The sequence below is a fragment of the Embiotoca jacksoni genome, unplaced genomic scaffold (assembly GCF_022577435.1).
Source record: "Embiotoca jacksoni isolate LCO1_2020_lvr unplaced genomic scaffold, fEmbJac1.0.p SCAF_30, whole genome shotgun sequence".
Lineage (NCBI taxonomy): Eukaryota > Metazoa > Chordata > Actinopteri > Embiotocidae > Embiotoca > Embiotoca jacksoni.
In genome coordinates, this window is record NW_027185382.1 from 4,891,122 (window position 1) to 4,916,955 (window position 25,834).

At 42.9% G+C, this 25,834-nt stretch overlaps 2 protein-coding genes across 6 annotated transcripts; one reads left to right on the plus strand and one right to left on the minus strand.

The window, feature by feature from the left end:
• The first annotated feature begins 36 nt into the window (after positions 1-36).
• On the plus strand, positions 37-17,309 carry tmem198ab (transmembrane protein 198ab). Of its 5 annotated transcripts, none has more exons than XM_069163790.1 (6): positions 37-120; positions 269-479; positions 13,613-13,894; positions 14,033-14,614; positions 14,828-15,027; positions 15,158-17,309. In XM_069163790.1, exons 3-6 carry the CDS (start codon positions 13,738-13,740, stop codon positions 15,308-15,310), a joined length of 1,092 nt encoding a protein of 363 aa, XP_069019891.1. In that variant the 5' UTR covers positions 37-120; positions 269-479; positions 13,613-13,737; the 3' UTR covers positions 15,311-17,309. The 5 variants fall into 5 exon arrangements, with proteins under 5 accessions (XP_069019891.1, XP_069019892.1, XP_069019890.1 ...); XM_069163791.1 differs by adding an exon at positions 6,601-6,673 and having other exon boundaries at positions 62-479; XM_069163789.1 differs by having other exon boundaries at positions 62-479.
• Positions 17,134-25,543, minus strand: desmb (desmin b). The gene is made up of 9 exons (XM_069163788.1): positions 24,953-25,543; positions 23,564-23,624; positions 22,995-23,090; positions 21,551-21,712; positions 21,201-21,326; positions 20,847-21,067; positions 20,289-20,332; positions 19,776-19,864; positions 17,134-18,293 (listed from the first exon to the last, which is right to left on the minus strand). The coding sequence occupies exons 1-9, from the start codon at positions 25,519-25,521 to the stop codon at positions 18,252-18,254; spliced, it is 1,410 nt and encodes a 469-aa protein (XP_069019889.1). The 5' UTR covers positions 25,522-25,543; the 3' UTR covers positions 17,134-18,251.
• Positions 25,544-25,834: the final 291 nt, after the last annotated feature.

Genomic DNA, 25,834 nt, shown 5'->3' on the forward strand with positions numbered 1-25,834 from the left:
TGCTGGATTTCCTGACTTTTAATTTCCCTTGAACATGATCAGTAACGCGATGCAGCCTTTGGCAAGTCTCAACTCGTCATTTTTTGCAGCGGAGGCCACCTTCTTCACCCGACGCACCGCGTTAGTGAGAGGCTGCATCTCCTCCATCTCCTCCATCCATCCATCCATCCACACCTCAGCCTGGATGGGCCAATAGCGGGTTTTTAAATTTGAATACACAGGTCTGCTTTATATCCAGCATGTAACCCCGGGTATCTTTCATTTTCAGCCTGGTTTCTGAGTCATTTTCCCCCATGGATGACTAGTCAGGTCTGGGATTCACCGCCCTGCCGGCTGCCGGGCAGAGGAAGCTCCACACCGACGGGAATACTCACAGGTCGGGGTGAAAGCGGTGGAAATGGTCGGTGTTTCGGGCTCAGGAAGCTCCTTTTGCAGTCATGTGAACGCGGACGAGGCGCGTCAACCTGTCGGGGATGATGGTGAGTGGCCGATTTTACGCGCACGATTTTACATGCGTCTCTTTTGTCTCAAACACCTGCTGTCAAACGTCATGGAGTCGGTGGATGTGGAGGAATTTGACGGAGAAGAGCACAGGCCTCTTTAACACAAGAGTATGGAGTCGAAGTCCGGATTGTTTGCGCTTTAATTGAGGTCAGCTGGCTTCGTGTGATGGAGGCTGTGGTTCGGTGATGTCTGACCCGGATGGCCGCATCGGGGTCGATCAGTCTTTCACAGTCAATTGTTTCCCATTATAGCAGATGAATGGATAGATGGTGTTTAACACAGGGAGCTGAGAGTATATCTGGACCGGTGGTGGAGTTTGAGCTTTCCCAGGTGTCCCTGAAGGTATCTGGAACTAACTCAGGACTCGTTTCAAGCTCAGTGTAAGTTTAATATATTTATTCTCAATTTTAGGTGGTTTTATGGTTGAAATCTGGGAATTATCTGGTAACGAAAAAAAGATTAAAAAGATGATTCATCATTTTTGTCATATTTTTAAAAAATTACTGTGACCTGATCTGTTGATTTTTAAAAAAAAAAAAATTTTTCAGGCTTATATGACATAAAATTAAGTATTTTTCATATGTAGGACTTTTGGTGTCACACAACATGCAGTTTGATGACACTGGTTTGGGCTTTGGCAAACTGTTACAGACAGTCGATTAATCAAGAAAATAATCATCAGATTACTCTATTATGAAAATATTTTTTTAAAAACCTTTTTTGTCTAACCAACAGTCCAAAATCCGCAAATACTCCGTTTATTAAAAAAAAAAAAAAAAAAAAAAAAAAAAAAAAAGACAGACAGAAAAGCAGTAAATATACTTTTGAGAAACTGGGAGCAGAAAATATAGTTGCCAGTTTTGTTTAAACAAAATTATTAAAATGCTTATTCAATCATCAAAATAGTTGCGATAAAATCAATCGTGATGGCTGTTCTAAAAACAGGAAACTGATGGTGCCTTCTGGACATTTTTAAACATTTAATGACCACATGTGGTCTAAAAAATGGAAGAAAAAAAAACAATAGACTGTTTCTTAAAGGAATTAGTAGATAGTTGAACTATTGACTGATATGAATGAGATCTGTTCAGAGTTGAACTCGAGTTAAGATAACTTGAAAAGGCTCTGGGTGAAAGTTGGAGGCTTTTAATGTGCTTCTATTTTTGGTTCAAAGAGATGTGTGAGAGGCTCTCGGGGGTGGAGACACTCAGAGGTCCTTCCTGCACAATAAGATCAGTTTCTGGGTTAATTTTGCCATTTCAATGTTGTAAGCATTTATTGCAGCTGTGTAGTTGGAGGGTTTTAGTTTGCCGCTGCGTCTCCTCTCGTGTGATACTCTGGACCAAATGTGGCAGAACATCTAAACACATACACATGCACAAAAGACTAATGCAGGATTAGGAGAGGGCAGTTGAACTGCTGAAAACAAGCATTGTTGCAGTGGGAATGCAGATCTCAGCATTAGTGGACAGTATGCTGATTATTGAGTGCCACATGTTTATATGAATGCTTTGTGAAGAGTATTTTCAATTAGATTTAAGACCCTAACATGTCTTTCTTTAATCATAAATGGTCTTAAATGTTGAGATGATCTAGACTTGTTTTAGACGTGCAGATTCTTCTTGTTTATGCACAACGGTGGAGCACAGTCCATTGCATACATTTTTTTAAAATTTATTTTGACAATCTATTGTTGTTATATGGAAATAGTAAAATCCAGATTAGTATTGTATTTGTTCTGCTGCGGAAAGTGTACTAAATGTTTTAAAAAGCAGATAATGGGACTCTAAGAGTGTCCAAACACTCTTTCCATCGCTTTAGCATTGTTATTATATAACATTTAGATATAGTCAGAAGCTCTGGGTATCAGAAATTGTTATTGTGGTGCCTTTAAGTGGGTTGTTTTTAACACTTTCACAAGAAGAGTGGCGTTGAGCAGCTCATTGACAGACTGCACGAGACTTTTCAGTGTGTCTGATGTTTTCAGAAGAAGTAAAAGGGACTTTGTTTTCTTTATTCTTCTGCACCTTTGGGGAGTCTTTCCAAATGTGGTACAAATGCTCACTTTGACTTCAAGATGAAATGATTGTAAAATCCAAAGGTCACTGCGACATCACAAAATGTGTTTGTGGTTAGAACTCCAGAATTCATTCACTGATTGTGACAAGAAAACCTTTTCTGTCCATTCTTCTCTTTCTTTTTTTTTTTACCTGACTGAAAAAGCCACAGTTCACATAGCTGAACCCTCAGTACCACCATGTGCACTGAGTTCATGGAGTCCTGGAGGTCACTGAAAGGCATTCTGGGAAATGTAGGTCATTGCTAAGTAAAGCGGAAGCAGAAGAGGAAGGTTAAAGGAAAGCATTTCATCACAAAAATAACTTGTGATGCGTTTTGAAATTTTGAAGACTGAAGTTATAGAACAGCGAGACAATGTGAGACACTCAGAGCGGCTTGCCTGCAGACCTTGACCGGCTCTTTGTGTATTCACTGTGTGTCAGGCTGCCGTCTTATCGGTGCAGTCAGGCGGTACGGCTCGAGCTCTGCAGCCCGCCAGGGGAATGAAAATGCCACAACACGTCACTTCGGATCCGCTAGTGGGTCAACATCTCCGGCATGGTGCTGCTCGCATCCTCCATCGCCATGCCTCCCCCTTCTCCCCCTTCTCACCCCCTCCTATCTGTCTGATGGGGAGGAAGCTCCGTTTGTTCTGTGTCTGGAGCATCCAGTCACCAGCTGCTATGCAGGTCCACATCCAGATAGTGCTTTGTTATTGAATCATCGTTTTTCCAGTGGCTCTGAGAGCTCAGAGGGCAAACTAAGAAAACATCAGCACTTACTTTTGGTTCATAGAAAACCAAAAGCACTGCAGGCTTAGCAGCAGAAATCTGTCAGCTGAATCATATGATCTGAATCTTTTCACAAAAACACACATTTTGACTCATTTTTCCAACATCACTGGACTCCAGTGACTTCATGGTGGATAAGACCATGAAAAGCTTGCCTCATCACTTGTCAGTGTCTCCTGTCGTCTCTGTGCTTCTCTATGTGGTTGTGTTTTCTCACACATTATTTTTCCTAACTCGTGCACAGGTGTTGTCTGCATGTTTTTTCAATGTGTCATTCTGTAGCATTTATAAAGATGTTTACCTGGTTGTCCTCTTGACTTACATTTCAGTAGCAACTGAGAAGCTGCAGGAAGCATCGTGTTGATGTCAGCGTTTCCTCCGGGGCGTTTCAGGGTCCAGCAGGAATGATGGGTGCATCGACTTAAGCTAATTAGTATGCCGACTCAAACGGTGAGCTAAAACCTGCAGGCTGCTGAAGACCAGATGTTTGTTCGGAGTATTAGAGCTTGTTGTTGAAGCTGACAGGTGCAGAGAGGCAGACTCGGCACCTCGGGAAAAGTCTGGAAAACTGTAGCTCCGTCCTGCTTCAGGTTTCATCTGAAGTCATTGACTCTGAATTATTCTCTCCTGAAATCGCCTCACACTCCAGTAGCACATCACTGAAATCCTTCTTTTTCCCTCACAAATGATCAGATTAGAGAAGCTGGAGCCACAATATGTTTGACAGTTTTTGTTTACGAGATTAACTGATAGATTTACTGACATATAATTTCAACATGCGTCTGCATCGTCCGTACAGTCAAGGGAATTCAGGTGGTGCAACACACCTTCCTCGGCTGTCGGGGATCAATACCTGTGAAGGCCTGATTGTGTTTCAACTCACGATTTGTCCTTCTCATCAGTGTTGGACAGAAGCTTCATTCCTGTCGAGTCTCCGCTCCAACTCTTCCCTCTTTACATCTCCTCACTCAGCCTCTTCAGCTGAAGGTGGAAATAAAAGCAGGACTTGTTTGTACATGTTTGTTTTTTCTAAAGTTTGTCATCCTGAGCAGGTTCATGAACGTATTGTGCAGCTCTGTGCTCACTGATGTGAAGCTGAAAATCATTTGTTTGATGGTGATTGATGGCCACAGCTCCCCTCGTTTGAAACCCTATCGACCCTCCCGTCGACGTGCCATGATCACAGGGTTGTTGGAGCTGGCGTGTAAGCGTGAGCTCAGAGCATCATGAGTTTTTCTACACGAGTATAATCAAGGTTGATGGAGACGCTGTTTTTAAGAGCTGGAAATCAGCGTGTGGTTTGTTTCTGACACACGTGAGTAAAATAATGCACATTCAGACTGATTATTGCAGCAGCTCGTGTAAAGATGGAGTCCTGCTGGTTATTGATGGTTTGGAGGTTATAATGATGGATTAGTTGTTGTTCCCACACATTTGGCAGTTTTGGTTTCCTCCAGGTGTAATGGACTGACGTGACTGAGAGTCTGAATGTTGTTCATCACCCAAAAAGCAAAGGTTGACCCTCAGATTCATGGCTGGTTGATTTTTTTTTTTTTTTTTTTTTTTTTTTTTTTTAATGTATTTTGTGTAAGAAAGATGTTGTCAGTTAATCCCTTCATGGAGAAGCTTCTCAAACCTGAGTACTTGTCTCATTTCTCTGTTCTGTCACTGGTATTTTAATATCTTGGATGGATTTTGGCCCAGTTTGATGATGTCACTTTGAGCTCTTCGAACCTTTGACTTTTTCATTGTTTTTTGACATTTTACAGACTAAAACAGTGAGTCCAGCCATGTGTTACCCCTCAGCAGGGTCTTTTACAAAGACCTCCGTGTCTTCCTCTCCTGCCTCCTCCTTCCTCACTGATTCCCCATCAGCAGATTCTCCACATTCTGCCTAATCAGAGGAAATGACAGCATCCACACGTGATTTTCTAAGTGGAGCAGCCCATTCACTCTCAGCCTTATGTAACCTGCTCAGCGAGTGTTTGAGGAGGTGTGAGAACGCCTCGGCCTCCCGTTGCCGGCGGTCGTGCCTGATACTCACAGAGTCGTGCTGGTGTTTGTGGGTGAGAGACTGAAAATAATGTTCATCTGAGTGAGTCACGTAATGCTGTTCTTGTTCTGTAAAGAAGTCCTGTGTCATTCTTCCCGTGAAGTTTCAGTTTTATGGAGAGCTTTCTTCTCTTGGATTCAGTTTCATGTTCAGCCTGACTATCATTCAGATTTTATTTTTGAAAGCCTCACTTTACTTTTTGTGCCTAAAACGTTTGCACAACACTCATCTTATAGCAGAAACACAAACATGAAAACATATTGTCTTGTTTATTTATATCTATAGACATATCAGAGTAGAGAATTTTTATATTTTCAAGCTCCAAAATGTCATAATTTCAAGAATATTTAACTCAAGGAACACTTAATTACAGCAACCTAAAAATACAGCATTACTTCATTATTAAATCAGTAAATACACCCTCGCATAGATTAAGATAAAATAATATAATGTGTTTTTTTGAGAGCTTTGGAGTTTTCTGGTAGCCAAATTTTGGAACCTGGACAAACTCGGGCTAACCATTCCCCTCCTATTTCCAGTCTTTATGTAAGCCAAGCTCACTAGCTGCTGGCTCCAGCTTCGTTTCAGCTTTAAATCTTCTTCATTGTGCAGCAGACAGAATATTGTTTTGGTGTTCATATTGTCCATTCTAAGAGTGGATAAGAAAACTTTACAAAAATCAGTCCACATAAGCAGTCTTATACTATATTGATAGGTTTGAACATCATTTTCCCACATTAATAATCAGAGACATATTTCCCACCTTCCTCCTGGGAAGTCCAGTCCCTGGAAAGCAGAATTCCTCCGTCATGTCTTCATCTCGTTGCTGCTCTTGGAGACGTCTCATCCTTTTCTGTCTGACCTGTCTCTTGTGATGCTGTGACGCCGGTCACATCCTCCCCTGCACTCGGTCCCGTTTCTACAGCAACCCCGGTATTGATTATGTTATCGGCAGGACGATTGACGACAACAACCTCTCTCTATCTCTGTGTCTGTCCCGGAAGCTGACTTGTAAACCGGTGACACATCGGCCCTCCGCTGTGAGCGGTGGGACGCTGGCAGCTCGCTCTCAGCTCGTCATGAACAGGCCTGTTTTTGGCAGCTCAGCCACCAGCCTGTTACCTTGGGCGGCTCGTATATAACACCGAGACAGAGAGAGGTCTGTCTGCATCATGTGCTCCTTTTCTCATTCAGAATCCGTGAAGCGGGACGAGAGGTGTTGGATGAGAGCATGTTGCAGCCTCAGTCAGATGGGCACATTTCTCAGGTCAGTGATGAAGGGCTCGGAAATAATTCAATAGTATCAGTAATCAGCTTTAGTGGACTTGGTTTGTGATGATGTCCTCATTTCTTGTGATTTTACATCTTTTAGATTAAAACAGTTTTTGTCAGTCAGGAACTCATCATAATTGTTATTTGGTTGATATCCTGATAAGCGTCTTGATCAACTTGATTATTTTGAATGTAGTGAGTTTAATTATAAAATTACAGAGTTTTGTTTGGTGTGAAGTATAACTAATTAGTTTAACTACATTTACATTGATAAATATAAATTCTGATTTCTGCATACTGCATTTTTGCCACATAATTATCCAAGCTTTAATGCTCATGACATGAATACGTTTTTTTTCCCCCATGTCAGATTGAGAAAGTGCTAACGGACTTGATTACTGTTAGTAAATCAAATCAAATATTATCTGAAACACATATCTGTAATTGTGATCGACAGCTTATACTCAAATTTATTAATTGAGAAAGTAATGGTGAAAAAACTCTATCTTTATAAAAACATATCTTAACCTTGCAGATGAAAGTGTGGGCCTCATTTTTCCTTCTGATTTTTATGAATCTCAGCAGTTTAATTTCACTGGTGCACCTGCATGCTTTTTCCCCATGTTGCACCTGTTCAGAGGCGCTTTTGAACACGTGGCGCTTTGTGCCTGCCTGTTTTTTCCTGCTTTGAATCTTGGGACTCGTTGCCAATGCAAAGTGATTTGGAAAGGAGCTGAAGTGCAGTGAGTAATGCATTATGATGCTGTTGCGCAACACAACGTGGTGGGAAGGCCACTGGTGCTTTTCTTTTTGTCCTCGTTTTCCCTTCTCCTTCATTGTACCTTTTTCTATTCAGTGTCTCTTCCTCCACCTCTGCTCTTGTGAGTTTTTACCGGTGAGGTTTAGGAGCTTTTTTTGTTCACGGGCCTGTCCATGTCTGTTTCATTCTTCTACATTATTCTATGAATAAGGCTCAGTTCAGTTTCAGTGTTTGTTTCAAGCCTCCCTCCCTCAGACAGGAAGTCGGATTGACATATTTTTGTCCCAGCTGGAGCTTCACGCAGCAGCATGTCCAGGAACTCTCGGTGCCGTCTCACCATCATCGAGGCTTTGGCGTCATTCACGGCTGTGACACGCGGCCACCTTGTTTGTTGTCGTTTCCATGTTGGTGGAATCTGTTGCGTGACACGTGGACAGTTGAGAGAGTTTGTATTTTGCAGCTGGTCTTTTGGACAATTTTATAAATCATAATGGAAGCTGAGTTTGAGTGTGTTACTTTAAACTGCGAGTCAACAGAGTCATCCTGTGACACGAACCACCAGCCAAGTCATGTTGATTACAAAAAGAAAAAAAAATCCCATGAAAAAGAAAAAGGCTTTTTAGGAATTGCCTGACTCGAACTGAAACTGCTTTGGAAACTGCTCAAACTTTGGTTTGAAGTACAAGAATACAAATCGGGTCCAGTTTTTCTGACAACCCTTCATGCAAACAGGCCAGCGCTTTAATACACCAGATTAATACGAGCAGGCTCAACATAGTAAACATATGTCTGGTCAGACACTGGATGATGAGGCCATTGGAGTCGTTGGCTGAAGCCGTTCGACAGACGAGTTCAGTCCAAGAGCATCTCCCCACGTCGAACCGTCTGACCCCCCTGAACAGGAGGCCTCGCCTGAGGGGATTAACAAAGCGGAGCGTGTCAGTCAATGCACACACAAATACACACGTATGACGTGTTTTACTAGAAACAATGAAACCAGCAAAACATTGCACATACTTTTATTCAATTCAAATCAAGTTGTAGCTCAAAGAAAACATCTTTTTGTATTCACAGCATTATGAACAGAACAGAAACATTTTTTTTTTAAATAGATGCATCGTGTACAGACTTTATGAGTCACAGGGTTATAAAACCTACACATCTATATTTGCACCCAGCAGAAAATCTGTTGAGTACATCTGCACAGAAGGAAACACTTAACGTGTCGGTACACTGATCAAGACACAGAAACAGAACTCGATGTTCAGAAACCTTCGGGGTGACAAAGAAAGTAAATTACATCAGAATCAAATTAAAATGGTTTGATTCTTCTCTTTTTTTTTTTAATACATTTGATGAAGTAATCAGATGAAACATTTACTCTGCCTGGGACTGAGCTCATTTTGATGCATGAATGCAAAATGAATCATGTCTCCTTCTTCTGCTTGTTTCATGCCATGAAAACACAAATTATTTTCACCCAGGCAGAAAGTACATTTTAGTACAGACACGTGGCATGAACCTAGTGGAGTCTCAGTCCACCTGAGGTTGATGAATCCAGCTCTGCGTCAAGGGTCACCATATGGAGCCGAGTCAAACAACCGAGTCCAAGATGTTAGGACGCGCTGCTTTCGATTCACCTCAGACTTTATGTTTTAATTTATTAATAAATTCTTCATAGTCTTAACTACATATATGATGTGAGTCTGGACAGACCACTGAGTGGTTGGCGGAGGCAGACAACCAGAGGCGGTAATCCTACTTAATTGAGTCATGTGACAGCTGTGGAGCACCGAGGAGTCGTCATTGAACAGCAGCCAGGATGTGTCCGTGTGAGGAGTTAACTGCTTTAGGTAGGACGCTGCCTGTTCCCATACGCAACACTGTGGGGGCGTGTTAACCCTCTGCTTGAATATCAAGAGTCAGCAGCTGTCACACAATGCGCTTCATCCTTTTTACAATGATGATCTTTAGTATTTGAATGATTTCATCACTGTTCACTGATTGAATCTTTAGCTTCCTGCAAACAAATAAAAACTTTCCTCCAACAGCGATGATGTACTGACATGAAATGACACCAGTATCTACAAATCTATCAGTTAATTGAATGTGAACTTTACACAATTAGAAATGAGTTGTCTCAAGTGTTGAACAGCAGCAGTTTGGACACATCATTCTTGCAGACAACTGATGACCCAGAAGCAGAACTCTTCAGAAGTAGCTGAGCTGCAGTACGAATGCATGCAGCATGTGGTTCGGAGCCAGTCTGTATTAATAGACGTCGTTTCCTTTATTCATGAAGAGGTTTTGTTTTCAGTCGCTGTCACCGAGTTCAGACTGATGATGTCAGCAGCGGAACAGGCTGCACATCTGTGTCAGTGTGTCTGGCACTTGTTGACTGATCCACAAACCCTTTGAACCCTGGGAAACTCTTTGTTTGTTTGTTTGTTTGTTTGTTTGTTTAGACCTGAGGTTGATTGCTTTGTTCCATGAGTTCAGCACTGTGGCTTTTTTGACTGACAGAATGGCAGTTTGATTCACTTTTACACCTCTTTATTAATCTTTTGAGTGTAAAAGTGGTTGTTCATTTTTTTTTTTTTTTTTTTAAACTATTAGACTTTTAATTATGTGCATCAATTGTTGAGTAAAAGTGTCTTGATGATGATGATGATGATGATGATGGCTTTTGCGTTTCCATCACTTCAGAGCTCATTACATTGACTTGCATTCATTTCCTTGACTCTAACCCAAATCGCCTCCTTAAAATCAAACTATTTACATTATGGGAACCTATTTTTTATCCCCAGATTGAACTCGAGTCCCCACAATGTGACTGTGCAGATAGATTTGTCTCCACAAGATGAGCAACTTGGGCACACACACTCCAATGCGTTCAGAGCGAACAGACAAAGCCATTGATTGGCTCTCGTGCTGTTGCTATGGGAGTTTAAGCTGCTCTGCCATTGGTCAGGCTCCGGACCAGGATCGAATGCTGGCTGTCTGTCAGCATCCAATCGTTGTCATGGCAACAGACAGGAAGCTGGGCAGGGAGGAGGAGAACGATGTTTTTGTTTTTGTTGCAAATTCCTGCAGCAGAAGAAGAAACTCCTCAGTCTTTTTGAGAAATTTTGTTTTCCAGAGGATGAGCCTCTGCAAATTTTTTTATCTGCAGTACAAAATGGCTTAATGCTGCTACACACACACACACACACACACACACACACACACATAAACACACACACACACACACACACACACACACACACACACACACACACACACATGCACGCTGCTGGGTCACTTGGTAGAGACCTGCTAATCCTCCTCCAAAAAATGATTATTAATACGACATGTTTGGATGAAAAGGAGGATAAAAAGAAAGAACGTGTCCGTGAGTTGTGTGTGTGTGTGTGTGTGTGTGTGTGTGTGTGTGTGTGTGTGTGTGTCTGAAGTCAGTTTTGGCCTTTAGTGCTCATTTATAGATCAGCCTCTTCCTTTTGACTGTTTTACATTATGACTCTATTTAGATGTAAGTGCTTCTTGGTCTCGAACATACTGCTGTTTACGTCCAGTTAACATCAAGGCTGTCATTTATTGTCCTTCTTGTATTTTCCATTAAACTCAAAGCAAACATTATTATTTTGCCAGAAAACAGATGCTAATACACATTTTAATGCTGTCATGAGGCAGTGTGGTTTAATATGTGCTCAGAGAGTTGGTGGGCTTTGTCTCATCTCGTCCAGCAGGGTCAGAGGATGTTGGGTCGACACTGGCTCACAGCTGCGTCTGTCCAGCCTTTTTTAAACCACCTTCCCTGCAGGAAAGGGAGATGGACGACACATTCATGTTCACCTGCTCTGCTCTCTGTGACAGCAGCTAGCTTCGCTGCCGAGGCAAAATAACCAACAGAAAAGGAATTTAGTGCAGCATTGATAGGGCTAATAATGACCTTTTTCAGGTTCTTGGCATCGTCACCATGTCTTCGTTTTTCACGTCATATATTGTCTGATCGTTTAGAGTTGCAACGATAGATGGGTTAGTGGAAATGAATGGATCTGCATCCTTTAATGGTCAAATGATAAATAAAGTCACTTAATGTCCTCTTTATGTTTGTTTGAGAACTGATTACATGGAACATGTTAGTTAATAACTGTTCCTCTGACCTCCAGCTAAGCACGTCCTGAGGTAATTAACTAAAGGCCGAGTGACGAAAGTGGAGAGGAGGAAAAAGGGAGATGGATTGGAAAGACTGATCCATGTCACGTGAGCAACAAGGACGAGAAAGGAAGGTGTGACCAAAAAGGCAACAAAGGAGGAAAGAGAAAAGGAGAGGAGGCAGGGAGGAACAGGGGAGCTCATGAATATCACAGTAAGTTCCCCAGACAGGAGTTGCATAAGCACCTCTGACCCAGAAACCCTCCGCAGTTGAACTGAACTCACCCGGAGATGGTGAGAACGAAAAGAGCTGGAGGGGGAGGAGAGAGGAGGCGTGGGAAGGAGGTGAAAGAGGAAAGAAAAGAGAGAGTTCTACTTCTCTCACTAGTTTTATTTTACTTCATCTGCACTTTTTAAACCTAAAGATTGCAGAATTAATAAAACTGACCAATGAAAGGTGAAAAGGGATGTAGAGGAAGACGGCGAGGACAAAGACAGATTTGAAAAATGAAGACAGCTGGAAATGAGGTGAAAGACGAGGTGAGATTTAGCAGGAAGTCGAGAATCACCGTGCGGCTGCAGGTTGCTGACAGGTGTGCACAGGCAGGTGCTGAAGAACACGGAGAAAAAAACCAACATCAAGGCAAATTTATTTATCAAAGGCTTCTGGAGTACAGGTGAGGTTGTAGGAAAGGAAACAAACAGAAGGGAGGGATGTGTACGGAAAAAAAAAAAGCTTTTTCAATGAGAGTTGAGGATGTTTTGGAAGGACAGATACTCCAATACTCATCATGGCCTCAGCTTAGATTAGAAAAGATAGGTAGGTACATAAAGTGCTTTAATAAAACAAAAATGGGACAACATAAAGTTGAAGTAAAGACACATCAGACAGTAAGAAAAGAGCTCCATAACAGTGACAGCTGGGAGCTCAGCTGCATGAATGGATAGATACCTAACGACACACTCTTCCTCACAGTATGTGCTCACTTAAGCTGGTAGGTTAGTAAAAAGCTGCAGGGAAGGAGGCAAAACAAAAGAAGTCGGTCATACGGACAGATCTGAGTCAGCCTGATAAAATCTAAAATGATGAGACTTGCAGGGAAGGAAATATAAACATGGTGCCCATTAATGCAATCCTTGAACAATAAAATGCTATGAAGACTTTTTATCTGGAAAAAACACATTTGAACCCTGCTGAAGGACATCTTTTAGAAATGCATCTTATATTCTAGACTGGATAAACCTCAAAGAGGGATTTGGGTCTTGACAACAGGATGAGTGATGGGAGATTGACTAACTGGGAAAAGAGCCATTAGAAAGATGTGTTGGCTTTGTGCTGGATCGGCCCCGAGGACACCGGTTCTTGTTCCCCTTAAATGCCTCATGATCAAACACGGGGAGAGCGAGAGGCTTTGATTGCCCTCGTCCACCCAGCTCAAACGCCCGCTGTTATCTGAGCTATTATTATCCTCCGTTTCCGACAAACTGTGTGTTTCTGTGTATGTGTGCACACAAAACAAAATCTGTTTCATCACTGCTGCAGATTTGAAAGCCACTTTATTAACGGGGTAACAGGGTTGCTTTGGATGCTGATCCTTTGGATCATGCAGGTGGCTTTTCATGGTTTAACCCATTTTATTTAAATCACATAGGCCTCTCATATGTCTTATTTTATTGCATATTCTTATAGCCCTTTATTCTAACGTGTTAATGTAGAATGAAAATAACAAATGCTTGTTGTACAAAAAAGTAATTGTACAACCCACTGAACATCCCACTCGTATACAACTGCACAAGTCTTGAAACCCCCCAATGCAGTGACCTTTTTTCATTAATATTTTAAGGATAAAAGTCATCCTTACTGTCTTGATGAGGGTCAGATTTTTGTCTGACTGTTTTCTTACATCATCACACAAAAACAGTGATCTTGATTTTCCCTTTGTACCATTTTTCCTCCTCCAACTCTTTATTTTGTTGCTTGATAAAACCTTTTTCCTCCTCTCCTCTTGTCTCCTGCAGGTAAAACCATGTGCCAGGGCCGTGCTCCATAACCTCCCTTGCCCCTCGCCTCCCACCTGATCACCGCTTCTCCTCCATCTCTCCTCTCCACCTCCTTTCTTCTTCCTTCTCGTCCCCTGTTCGCCATGACGACCACTCTGGAGACGCTGCTGGTCCAGCCTGACCAGGAGCTGAGCACCGAGCGGCTGGACGGCTGCGAGGACTATGGCGGCCGTTACAAGGTGGTTCCGTCTGTGGTCTGCTCAATGTGCTGTCTCTTCGGCATCATTTACTGCTTCTTTGGTGAGTGGAAAATGTGACTCTTTTGGTAGTTTGACCCCTCAGACAGCCATGCAGCAGTCATTTTCTGTTCTGTCTGATTGATTTTCTGGTTGAGTTGCAGGCCTTTCAAATACGACGTGTTTCCTCCCCTTCTTTCAGGGTATCGCTGCTTCAAAGCGGTGATGTTCCTGACGGGCCTGATGTTTGGCTCCGTCGTTATCTTCATGCTCTGCTACAAGGAGCGCGTGCTGGACACCCAGCTGAGCGTGGAGGCCTCAGTGGGCATCGGCCTGGGCATCGGGACGCTCTGTGGCCTGGTCACCATGCTGGTTCGCAGCGTGGGCCTCTTCATGGTGGGCCTGCTGCTGGGCCTGCTGGTGGCCGTGGCCACCCTGGTGGGCATGGAGGAGCTTTCCGACAGCCCGCCGCGCTCCGTCTGGGTGCCCCTGGGCGTGCTGCTTGGCCTGGGCATGCTGTTTGCCGTGCTCACTCTGCAGTGGCAGCGTCTCTTTACCACGCTTTCCACAGCGGTGTTCGGTGCAGCGGTCATCACGGTGGCGTTGGACTACTTCGTGGAGCTCTTTGCCCTGGTGTTGTACATGTACGAGCGGATTAAAGCAGAATCTGCCAAGCCTGTGTGCTGGTTGACGTGGGTGGTGCTCGGAGTGTGGCCTGCCCTCACCCTGCTGGGTGTCATGGTCCAGTGGAAGGTGACTGCTGAGGGATACTCCCATACCAAGGGTGAGGTATAACTGGCTGTGATGTTTTCCAGTGGTGCACTATACGCTACAAGTATTTCCAGTTTGCTTCAGATCACTGATTCAAAATCAAATAGCTCCAGTATGTGAGCAGAGCATGCTGGATGTGTTCAATAGTGTTCAAATCACAATACTTATAAAGCCGCTGGTTCCACCTTGAGCTTTGTTAAAGAATCTACCCGTCTCTCCTCTGCAGTCATCATCAGCCGGCAGCAGAGGAGGATGCAGGTGATGAGGATTCGTCAGCGGGACGACCGCTACCGCAACAAGAAGAAGAAGAAGCAGCAGCAAGGCTCCACCTCCCACAACCACCAGGCCAAGCAGCTGCACACAGAGCCCGCCTACCGCCGCAAACCCAACCCCATCCGCCGCTACGACACAGACGTCCTCTCGCCGGTGAGGAGCCTCACAGACAATTTCTGTTTTATTGTCTCCACTCCCACTGTATTTAAGTTCATGTAAAATTTCTGTTGCTGTTACTTTATTTGTGCATTTCTGCCTTTTTAAACCAAATTCTTTTTTCCAGAGCTACATCCAGAGTTTCCGAGACCGGCAGGTGCAGGCGCAGCCCTTCCCGGGCCGGCTGGTCGGTGGCCCTCACGCCGTTGTGGACATGGGCTATGACTGTGGCTCCACGGCGCCCCTCGCTGGAGCAGCGGGACCTTCGCTCCGGGTCTGACCCCTCCCCACCTCCTAGAGGCCTAAACACACCACTTAACCAGGGAGCCATATGACTCTACGATCACCACCCCATCCGGGGGAGATCACACCTGTGCTAGAACAAACCACCACTGGGTTGAAATGCAAAGATTCTCGGTTGAGCCACACACCTAAGAGGTTGAAAATAATATTTAGGGCTGGATTTACCTAAAATGCAAACCCTTTACTGAATCACTTTTGGATCGCAAACCTCAGCTCTCCTCATTACTGCCTGCCGGAGCCATCAGTGTGGTGCAGAGTCTCGGCTGACCTCTTTTCACTGTCTTTCAGTAGATTCAAATGCACAAATGCATGCATGCACTTCACACAAAAACACACCACAGCTAAAATCTTAGGGGTCAAAATGGAGACCAGAAACAGCCTGCTGGACCCACCCCAACCTGTACGTCACCATCTCAAGTCAAAACAGATCAGGGATCACAGTTTCAGTGCAAACCCGCCTCAGGTTCTAACACAGGCATCGTACACAAAATCAAAATACAACTTTGCCCTCGTTCAGCGTGCTGTTTCTACCGCTGTTGTCGTTTTTCAACTGATGCTGCAGAAGCAACTACTTCCTCAGGCTGTAGGCCTCTTAGAATCCCAACAAAGATCATCTGTAAAGGGAAGTGAGGGCCTGCAAACCAGGATCCTTTATTTGCTTTCTGTGCTATCTGGACGACACACATCCTCTTTGAAATGAGGAGAGACATCATCAATGTCGTTTTTAAAAAGGGGAAATCCTTTGTCACCCTTGGTGCTGAACGATATACTACTTCAAACGTCAAACTGCTCTCTGAAGGCCAGGGAATCTGTTTAAACGGGTGCCTTGCCCCTCCTTGGACTGTACAGTTCAGCAACAGGAGGGGGGTTTCTGGCAGATTTCCCACCAGTGGCTTGTTTGCATTAAATGGGAGGATTTTTCAGGGGGGTGTAGCTACGGAGCTACAACAAGCAGGGTTAAAGGTTTTGGGAGACGAGTTGGCTTGTTGTCTTCACAGATGCCTGGATATGTGAGGAGGATTTGCTTTTAACTGACAGCAAGAAAGCCAAATTTACACTGGCACCTCAGCTGAGATCCCACTCAGCACGGATGGAAAAATATTTCTAGGCTTTTCAAGGCAAGGAAAACACAATCCAATAATTTTACACCCTGAATGTCTGCATTACACTTACACTGCAGTGCAAACTGTTTGCTCTCTTAGAGACATTTGACACTGCAGACCAGAAGTATTTCTATTTGCTGTTTCCTGTTTTGTGCTGCAAACTTCCCCCAAAAATTGGGTCAGTTTTTAAAAGCAATCGAAGGTACAAAGCTAAAAAACATTTGATTTGTGTCATTTAGAATGTGTTACCTTGAAAACACCTTTAATAGATGCCGAGGCGCCGGTGTAAATAAGGCTCATAAGTCTGAATGAAAAAAGTGGACTAGTGGCCATAGCAACTTGTACTTAGAACTCCTTCCATCATGTGCATTGATTTTCTTTCTTTGGGACAACATACCATTTTTGTCAACAGTGAAAATGTGAATACTTTGTTATTGTCTTGACCTTTTTAAAGGAAAAGCAAACAAATGTGTGGGGAGGGGGGAATGTCTTTATTTGTCCGTGACAAGCTGAAGTGCATGATGTCACCCCTCCGACGTGTCCCCGATCCGCCCTGCGTGGCACCAAACACCCTCCACTCCTCCATGTGCATCGATGTGAAATTTGTACATACAACACAGCACTTACTAACTTTTATGTTATTTTTACCTTTTGATCATTTCATTTAAACCGTTTCTTTCTTTTTCTTTTCTTAGGACTCTCATTTTATTGAGACGTGTTCTTTTCCAGTGGGATGTATTTATTTGCTAAGTTATTTATTTCTGTAAAGGAGAGTGCAATGTCATCACTGTAGGCCAGTAACTCCATGCTTTTTTTAAAACTGATTTATGACTATAATTATTAAAGCATGTGTTCCTATGGGCCTGTATACAATCAATGTGTGCGAGTCGTCTTTTAAAGCAAGGACATGCAGATATCAATCAGCTGAAACGCATGAAGCATAAAATCCACTTGACTTTTATTAGCCAATAATATTTGAAAGTCACAAGGTGTTTTCTCTCCTGCTAACAGGCCCCTCCCATCTCTCTCGCTGCTTCGTTCTTAATATTTTCAACCTCATACATCTCCCCTCCTATCTTTCGCTTCACCTCCAGACACCGTTAATCTCCTCATCCATATCCTCTCTGATCTGTCCTTTCCTTGCCCCTTTGTTGACAAGCACAAACACACACTTATGCAGTTCACCTCCCCGTCGTAATATTCCTCATGGGACAAAACCGTGACGCTGACCTTGAGGAACACGACGAAGGCTGATGTGCGCGTAAGAAACCAGACTTTCATTGTGGATTTAAATATATCTGCACATTTCCTGTGGTAAAAACTGATCAGAGGATGAGAAAGGATGCATTTTCTGTCACGTATTATTTAAAATGCACAATTTAAAATGCAGAGCAGGAACTGTTTGCAGCACCAGACTATCTTGTTTGAGGTCGTCTGAAAAGCCTTAAACCTTCGAGATGCAAAACTTCTGCAGTCAGTGTTGGGAACTGATAATTGGTGGTGCACGTTTAAACAATTTTTTTTTTGCATGGGTTGATTTCTATTGAGAACTGTTTAAAAATTATGTTTTATAACTTCTCCAACAACAAGTATGTACGCTGGAATGATTCTGATTTTTGCAGAGAAGTTTGACCATCTGCAGCTACATACATGTACTTTGCATCCACTCTAACCCTAAACACAAAATGAAGAGTGTAACATCTTTTTGCTTAAGTTTATTTGCACGTCTTTTTTTGTTTCATAATCGCCTTCATCTGTCCAACTCCGAGAGACAGGTGTGTTTTTGTGTTTCTTCTTCTCTTCTTCTTCTTTTGGTTACATGATGTCATGCTGGTGCTGCGTCGACTCACTGACGACCTGGAGGCCGAAAACACAAAGGTCAGGAGGAATTAAAAGACACAATTAACGTCTGAAAAAATGTCTGTTCCACTTGCGGAAGTGATTGCTGAGTCGCAATTCAATACGACCATTTAGAGCATCAGTGATTCATTGATTAGTTAAGTACTCAGTCAACACAAAATATATAGATTTTTGTCTTTGTTGCACAAGCTGGTGAACTGACAATCTCTGGATATTGAACTGTTGGTCAAGACATTTAAAACCCGAGTCTCTGGTGTGTTCACACTGTACAGGTGAAGTAAGAAGCTTCTGTGCTCACAGCTGGAAATAATGGAAACTATTATAGATGCAGGTAAAAGAGCTCCTGTTTGTGAAGTTAACCAACAGCTGTTAAAAGGTAAAATATGTATAATCATTTACAAATATTTACTGCAAACACAGCAAATAATGACATGTATGTATGTTATTGTGTGAATTAATGTATGTAGCATTAAACTTGGATGTACAAGTGTTTTTGAATTTATCTTCACTGCAACCTAAATGCATTTCTTTGGGATATCAATCATCTTATTTCATTCTTAGCTGCAGACAGCCTTGCCTTGTTCTTTCTTGTCTCAACATACTGACATACCTACAAAATGTTTAACTGACATCTGTTGGAATATGGTTGAAATAATGTCACTGTATTGAAAGAATTTTATCATGTTTTGAGAAAACAAGACTGAAAAACAGATAGGAACATCAGTCTGACTGCATGTTCAGATTTTAGACAAAGCAAAACAATGCTGTTTTAAAAAAATAAAAAACAGCCCAGTAACCTCTTCTTGTCCCAGCATGCTTGGATGGAGCTATGTTTTCCCAGAAAGCTGTGGGTGGAGCGTGTTTCCACTCATTGGGTTTGGCTGCCACTCTTTGGCTGAACTTGTCGCTGCATGTGTCGGTGTGTTTACGTGGAAGATCACGAATGCCTTCTGATGAAAAGATATCACAATGTTGTGTGAGGACACAAATTGGAATGTCGATTACTGTGGTCAGAAGTCATTAGTGCTAAATTAGCTCATAAATCACCAGAAATTTAAAGTATGATCTACCTTCAGTTTAAATAATGGTTGCTTTTATCAGGACAGCAGATAAAGAAGAGCTGCTGTGTGTTTGATTATTTAACTTTAATTAACTGAGTGAGCACTGACCCAGTCTGAATACTGATCCATGTAGACCATTAGCTTAGATTCAGACACAATGGAGATTAAACAAATCAATGTGGCAAAAGAAAGTGGGTAAAATGTTATGTAAGTTGTTTTTTATATATAACTATCACACTTCAAAAACTATTCGAAATATTGTGTAAAAAATTCAAGTTCATTATATTTGGAACTAGATTATTTGTCTTTAGAGTCACTTCAGTTTAGGAGATCATGAAAAATATTCTCTTTAAATAAAGCAGTGTACAATATCTGTCTTTTAATTCATGCCAGTTCCCTGCAGTATAAAATGTATTACCTCTCCATCGCGGGTCTCGATCGTCTTGATGAGGACAGTTTTCTTTGAGTGCATCTCAGAGGGGCGCTGCTGGTGTTCAGGGCTGGTCTCTGATCCAACACAGTCAGATTAACATCATCAGTCAGCACGTCCTACTATTACATACAGTGTCTTATTCTTTTTAAAGACCATATTCTGCACATTCAGGTCAAAAAAAGTAGACATAAGTTGCATCTACTACGATTAAAGTTACAGATATTAAAATCCTCCCAGAATATATGGGGCAGTATCCAGAATATTGTGGTAATGTTTCCTGTTTTAATATGAATAATGAGCAGATTATGAGACCACTTGTTGCATAGATTAATTTAAATATCAAATAATATGTTGTTTGCCTTTTCAATTTAAACATAAAACAGGTGTAACATCTGTATTGTGGACTTAATTGTGGGTTTGCACAAACTCAGGCCTGAGTAGTGGTTGAAAAATGTGTCCTCCAGTGGTGTGTTCAGGTAACAGCAGGTGTGTTCGTACCTCGGAAACTCAGGGTCGAGTAGCTCTGCACAGGCAAGGCAATCCTGCAAGGACAGGAAGTGAAGTGTTCAAACACGGCATATTGAGGACTAATTCTGGAATTAATTTACCTTAATTTAGATGAAATATTTTTATATCATTTTATTTATTTCTGTGCTTTAAAACGTGTTAATCAAATCTAATAATTATAAAGTGTCTGTGTGGCTATTTTTACTCAGTCATTATTAATCAAGTTAATAGTTGAAAATCGTCTATTTCTTATCCATTCATTTGTTATTAGTTCATTTTAATAAAATTTAAAATTGTATACAAACAGAAAATAAGGCACATATGGTTCAAAGATAATGAACTTTTTGAAAGGTTTCATGATTACTATTAGAAACCCCCATGGCCCAGGAGCCCCCGACCCCTAAAGCCAGATTTACTATGTATATTTTTGGGTCTATATAATTAGATAACATTTGTCAGACATTTGCACCAGTAAACATCAGCCATGAGAAAAAGACTATCTTCCGATATATTTCAGAAATCCCTGAATGTCTTAGTTCCCAACATCACCTGCTCTCCTCGCCTTCCAGCAGCTTCCTGTAGGTGGCGATCTCCATGTCAAGAGCCATCTTGACGTTGAGCAGGTCCTGGTATTCGCGGAGGTGGCGCGCCATCTCGTCCTTCATGTTGGCGATCTCCGTCTCCAGCCGGGTGATGGTGTCCTGGAAGCCACCGGCCTCGCGACCGTGACGGTCCTCCATGTCCCGCATCTGCCTCATCAGGGACTCATTCTGGAAATGTCAAACAGACTACATGAAAGTGAGCTGGGAGAAGACAGAGTAGAGTTTAAAGTAAAGACTAATAAGTGTGTGTGTGTGTGTGTGTGTGTGTGTGTGTGTGTGTGTGTGTGTGTGTGTTACATACGTTGCCTTTAAGCGAGTCGATTTCGCAGGTGTAGGACTGGATCTGGTGTCTGAACTCCATGGTCTCCTGGCGGGCCTGCTTCAGGGACTCGTTGTTCTTACTCACCGCCTGGTTCAGGTCAGACACCTGCAAGGGCAAAGGTCAAAGGTCAAAGGTCAGATATTTCTATGAGCATCACTACTATTATAACTATCAATAATCACAGACAAATTATAAGGTAATTCACCCACCAATCCACAGAGGAGCCAGATACCCAAACTGGGAGAGAGACTACACATGATAAGCAAAGTCACTCCAGTTTATTTACACGTTGACACGTTATTTAATAAACTTCGCTCTCTCTGTCTCACCTTGGATTTGTACCAGTCTTCCGCCTCTGCGATGTTCTTGGCGGCAATGCCTTCATACTGAGCTCTGATGTCTCGCAGGGCTGCCGTCAGGTCCGGCTTGGACATATCCATCTGGATCTGGACCTGAGTCTCCTGCATCTGGGTCTGCAGCTCGCGGATCTCCTGCAGGAGGAGGAGGAGGAGGAGGAGGAGGAAGAGGAGCGAGATGAGGTTAGATGGAGGTCAGAGCTGAGCGGTGGTAGATTTTGTTGGGATTTATGTGTATCTGCATTTGTTTGAAGAGCACAGAAGAGATTAAAGGGATTAGTTTTGTGTCCGTGTGTGTGCACATATCCAGCTGGGATCAGACAAACAGTGCACCCATTAATAAAGCATCAAAAGCCATCTTGTATCACCTTAATAATTGTGACTGGATTATGTTTCCATCAACATAACGAGAAAATTCTGTAAATAAATGCTTATTAGTGAGCTGCAAGTGTGTTGCATCTCACGGTCAGTGTATGTTTTCTGATTAAATCTGCAATCCTGAAGAATTGCAGCTCAAATTGTTGATAGATTTGGCCACCTACATTTTGATTTAGCCGGATTTAAACTTGTCTTGTCTGACTTCAAAGAACTCCAACATCATGAGGCAGTTCAACATCAGCTTCGCCACTCAGCAGTGGTGACTGTTGTTCTGTGACCACCTGATATCTAATCTACAAAACACTAGAGCTCACATTGCTGAAGCTGTGGCAACCACTTGGTTTTGGCATCATGCAGGAATCCCCTGTAGTCAAATCCCATGAGTCTCCAGGCTGCAAGCGCACACACACCAACACACACGCCTCTGCCGTTCAGCGACTGCCAGTACATCATGTAATTTTAGCCGTACATCTGCTGTGGGAGATTTCTGAGCTCCGCTGCAACACTGGCCGGGCCTGCTGCAGACGAGCTTTGTGTGTGTTAGTGAGTGAAACTGTACATTTTACCAATCCTGTCATCTGTCATCTCATACACACACAACAGTAACAACAGACGTGAAGAGACGGGCAGGCCACCGTCAGACAGAATACAAACACTGCAGCACTCCAGCCCAGGATCAAAATTCAGTCTGAGATTTATCCTTCATCTTTTGCTTTTTAAGCTGCTCTGTGATGTTTTCCTTCAAATTACCTAAATGTGCTTCTAGAACTTTGTAATTTTGCTGTCAAATAATTTAATAAATTGCATCATTTTGATTGTTTCTGCCCCAAAATGACAAAATAAACCGTAATATCTGTTCTTTTTTGTTTCCACCTGTAGTCCTGATGTGCTAAAGAAAAAAATGAAGCTGAGTTTGTATGAGGGAGATGATAGATGCAGTGGCAGTAAAATTAATATTGATGCCGGTTTTTTTTAGCCTGATAACAGAGCAGTGAGAAGTGAGCAAAGAGGAGGAGGAGGATGAGGAAGAGGAGGGAACCTCTTCATGGATCTTCTTCAGGAAGGCGATCTCCTCCTGCAGCGTCTCGATGCGTCTCTCCAGGTCCAGACGGGCCAGAGTGGCAGCGTCCACATCCTGTAACAGTCCAGTAAGTCATATATTCTGCTACAGTTTCTTTCATATCAACAGAAACAGGACCGGGACTCAGGCGACTGCAAAAACTCTCCAACAAACAATACAAAATGTTCCGTTAGCAATAAGTAGAAATGACTTTGTTTACTTAAAACTAACAGCATCTGCAAAAAAATGATCTAAAACTAGTATAAACGCTTAGACTCCAGCCTGGAGCTTCACATAAATTGAAAATGTATAAAAGCATATTATCACACTTTGTACTTTCAGTTTAAAAAACGTTTTATCTTGCTGTAAAGTTTTTTTTTAAATAAAAGTTTAAATAAAATTGAATCCATACACATCCTAGTTATTTTAAACTTTAAAAACACATCCTATATTAATGTGTGTATCAGCTCATTTATGTTTTTCATGGCCGAGCAAGTTCTGCAGATGAAAAGTAAAACGTGTAGAGCCGGTATGCTTGCAGTACCTACCGCTCTGAAAGCAGCCAGGGTGCTCTCTGCTTCCTCTCTCTGAATAATCTCCTCCTGGAGTCTGGAGGACGGCGAGACACAGAACATTAGTTTAGATTATTTCCCTGATTATCAGCGGGGCAAAAGAAACTCCTATTGGCAGTGAGCACATCCTCTTTTTACACAATAAGCCAGAAAAGCATCTTTATGGATGGAAATGTGCTGAGCTTAAGAAGAGAGATAAAGCAGAGCGTGAATAAAACAACCTGCGGACCAAATCTCTGCCGCAACAAGAGGAAATAAAATCTCAAAAGCTCCATTTTTATTTCATTTTCAGTGCGAACTCTCTAATTCCCTGTAAAGGACCTTCCCTTATGTTTAATTTGAACGGCAGAAGCTCTGTCTTCTCTCTGAATCTTTATGAAACTGGCACTTCAAATGTAAACTGCAGACAGAGAAAGGACAGATCACCAGAGATGGTTCAGATATGTGTTCACTCTTTCCTCTCCTTTTATAGAAGAGTGTGGTTTATGTGATGAGAACTACAAGCAGTAAAACACACACAGTAGTCATCCATCATTTTTACGGTCCTATTGAGAATATTTTTAATCAGAAAACAGAGACCCGGCTGCAGGAGACTCTCTGACCCAGAGATTATCAAGACTTTGGGTCACATTCCTGCGTTTAGAGTTGGATTAATCAAGGACTTTGGGATCCAATGTCTTGCTCAGGACTTTAGCAGGGAAAAGACACTGTTAATTTGAAAAGTAAAGCTTGTCATGTGCCTGTTTCAGTTTGAAGTGTAAAGCCAAAGACATGCAAAAACACTTGCGTGGGCCTTTAAAAGCAAGCTGTCTATCAGGGTTTAAAAATACTTCCTGTAGCTACAACAAACAGCAGATAACACCTCCCTCCTCCCACACGGCTGGTTAAATCGAGCAGACATGAGCCTGTGTATCATCCCTCCATTCATCCACCTCCATTCATCCACCTCCATCCACACGCTCCTCCCCTTCATGTGGTCGCTGTGAATCAGCACGGCGTCATAGACATAGTTCTAAACTTATTCGTGCTTCTGTGTTTCACTCTTTTTTTTTCATTTCAGTTGTCCAGCTGCCTGCCAAAGTCGGCATTTTCTAATTTGATTTATTTTTTCTGCATCTTTTTGCCTCCCTGCCATTTTTGCACACACACATTTTCTCTTTCTTGTCCTTACTCACACACAGACACACCGATATGCATGCACAACCCTTTTATTCTTCATCATATATATTTAATCAATTTCCATATTTTCATTGTTGTATTACGTTCTATGTCCCAAAAACATGACTAATACAAGTAAACACACATTTACCTCACATATATACCTCATCTTAAAGAAACACACACACCCCTTCTTGCCCCTCCCACCTGAGTTTAAGCTTGTCGACGTCCTCAACCAAGTTGTCCCGCTCCATCTCTATGCGCGACCTCTGATTGGTCAGGATCTCCACCTGCCTCCTCAGCTCGCTCATCTCCTCCTCGTACAGGTCGGCGATGCGTGTCGGCTCGCGGCCTCGCAGGCGCTCCACCTCCACCGCCAGCACCTGGTTCTGCTGCTCCAAGAAGCGGACCTTCTCGATGTAGCTGGCGAAGCGGTCGTTCAGGTGCTGCAGCTCGACCTTCTCGTTGGTCCGCGTGGTCAGGAACTCCTGGTTGAGGGCGTCCGCCAGGCTAAAGTCCAGCGTCTCGCCCATGCCACCGTAGGAGCGCCCAATGGAGGTCCGGGAGGTCGCCAGCGGCCTGCCGTAGGAGCTGGAGGAGATGCGGTAGGCTGGTGTGGAGCTGCTGCGGGTCACCTCGTAGACCCTGGAGGAGACGTTACCGCCGCCGCCGTGGCCCAGCAGGGAGCGGTTGAGGGAGGGCGAGGCGTAGGCGCCATGACCGAAGGTGCGGCGGTAGGAGGAGGCGTTTTGGGCAGAGGAGCTGTAGGAGGTCATGTTGGAGGATACGGAGAGCCTGGTGAAGGCTGCAGCAGAGAGAAGCACTGAAGAAGAAGCTACTGCCCCCAGCTATTTGTAGTTACCCCCACCCTGGCTTTTTACCCCCCTCCTCCCTGTGAACTGCCCTCTCTAAATCTCTCTATCTGTTACTCTTTATCCCGGTTGTCTCTCTGTTACAAATAGTTTTTATGTCTTCTCTCGTTGGTTTAATTTTTCTACTTCTCCCTCCATCCCCTCTTTTCTCCTTCATCTATCTCTTCATTCAGTCTCTCCTTTTCACCTGTTTCCCTCCCTTTCCGTTATCTTCTCC

Bases quoted from the DNA above. Each gene is read 5' to 3' on its own strand.
- tmem198ab (XM_069163790.1), top strand. From the start codon at position 13,738: ATGACGACCACTCTGGAGACGCTGCTGGTCCAGCCTGACCAGGAGCTG. The intron at 13,895-14,032 runs GTGAGTGGAAAA...CCCTTCTTTCAG, and splicing joins CATCATTTACTGCTTCTTTG to GGTATCGCTGCTTCAAAGCG. The intron at 14,615-14,827 runs GTGAGGTATAAC...TCTCCTCTGCAG, and splicing joins GGGATACTCCCATACCAAGG to TCATCATCAGCCGGCAGCAG.
- desmb (XM_069163788.1), bottom strand. From the start codon at position 25,521: ATGACCTCCTACAGCTCCTCTGCCCAAAACGCCTCCTCCTACCGCCGC. The intron at 23,091-23,563 runs GTAGGTACTGCA...GGACTGTTACAG, and splicing joins CCCTGGCTGCTTTCAGAGCG to GATGTGGACGCTGCCACTCT. The intron at 21,327-21,550 runs GTGAGACAGAGA...TTGCCCTTGCAG, and splicing joins AAGACTGGTACAAATCCAAG to GTGTCTGACCTGAACCAGGC.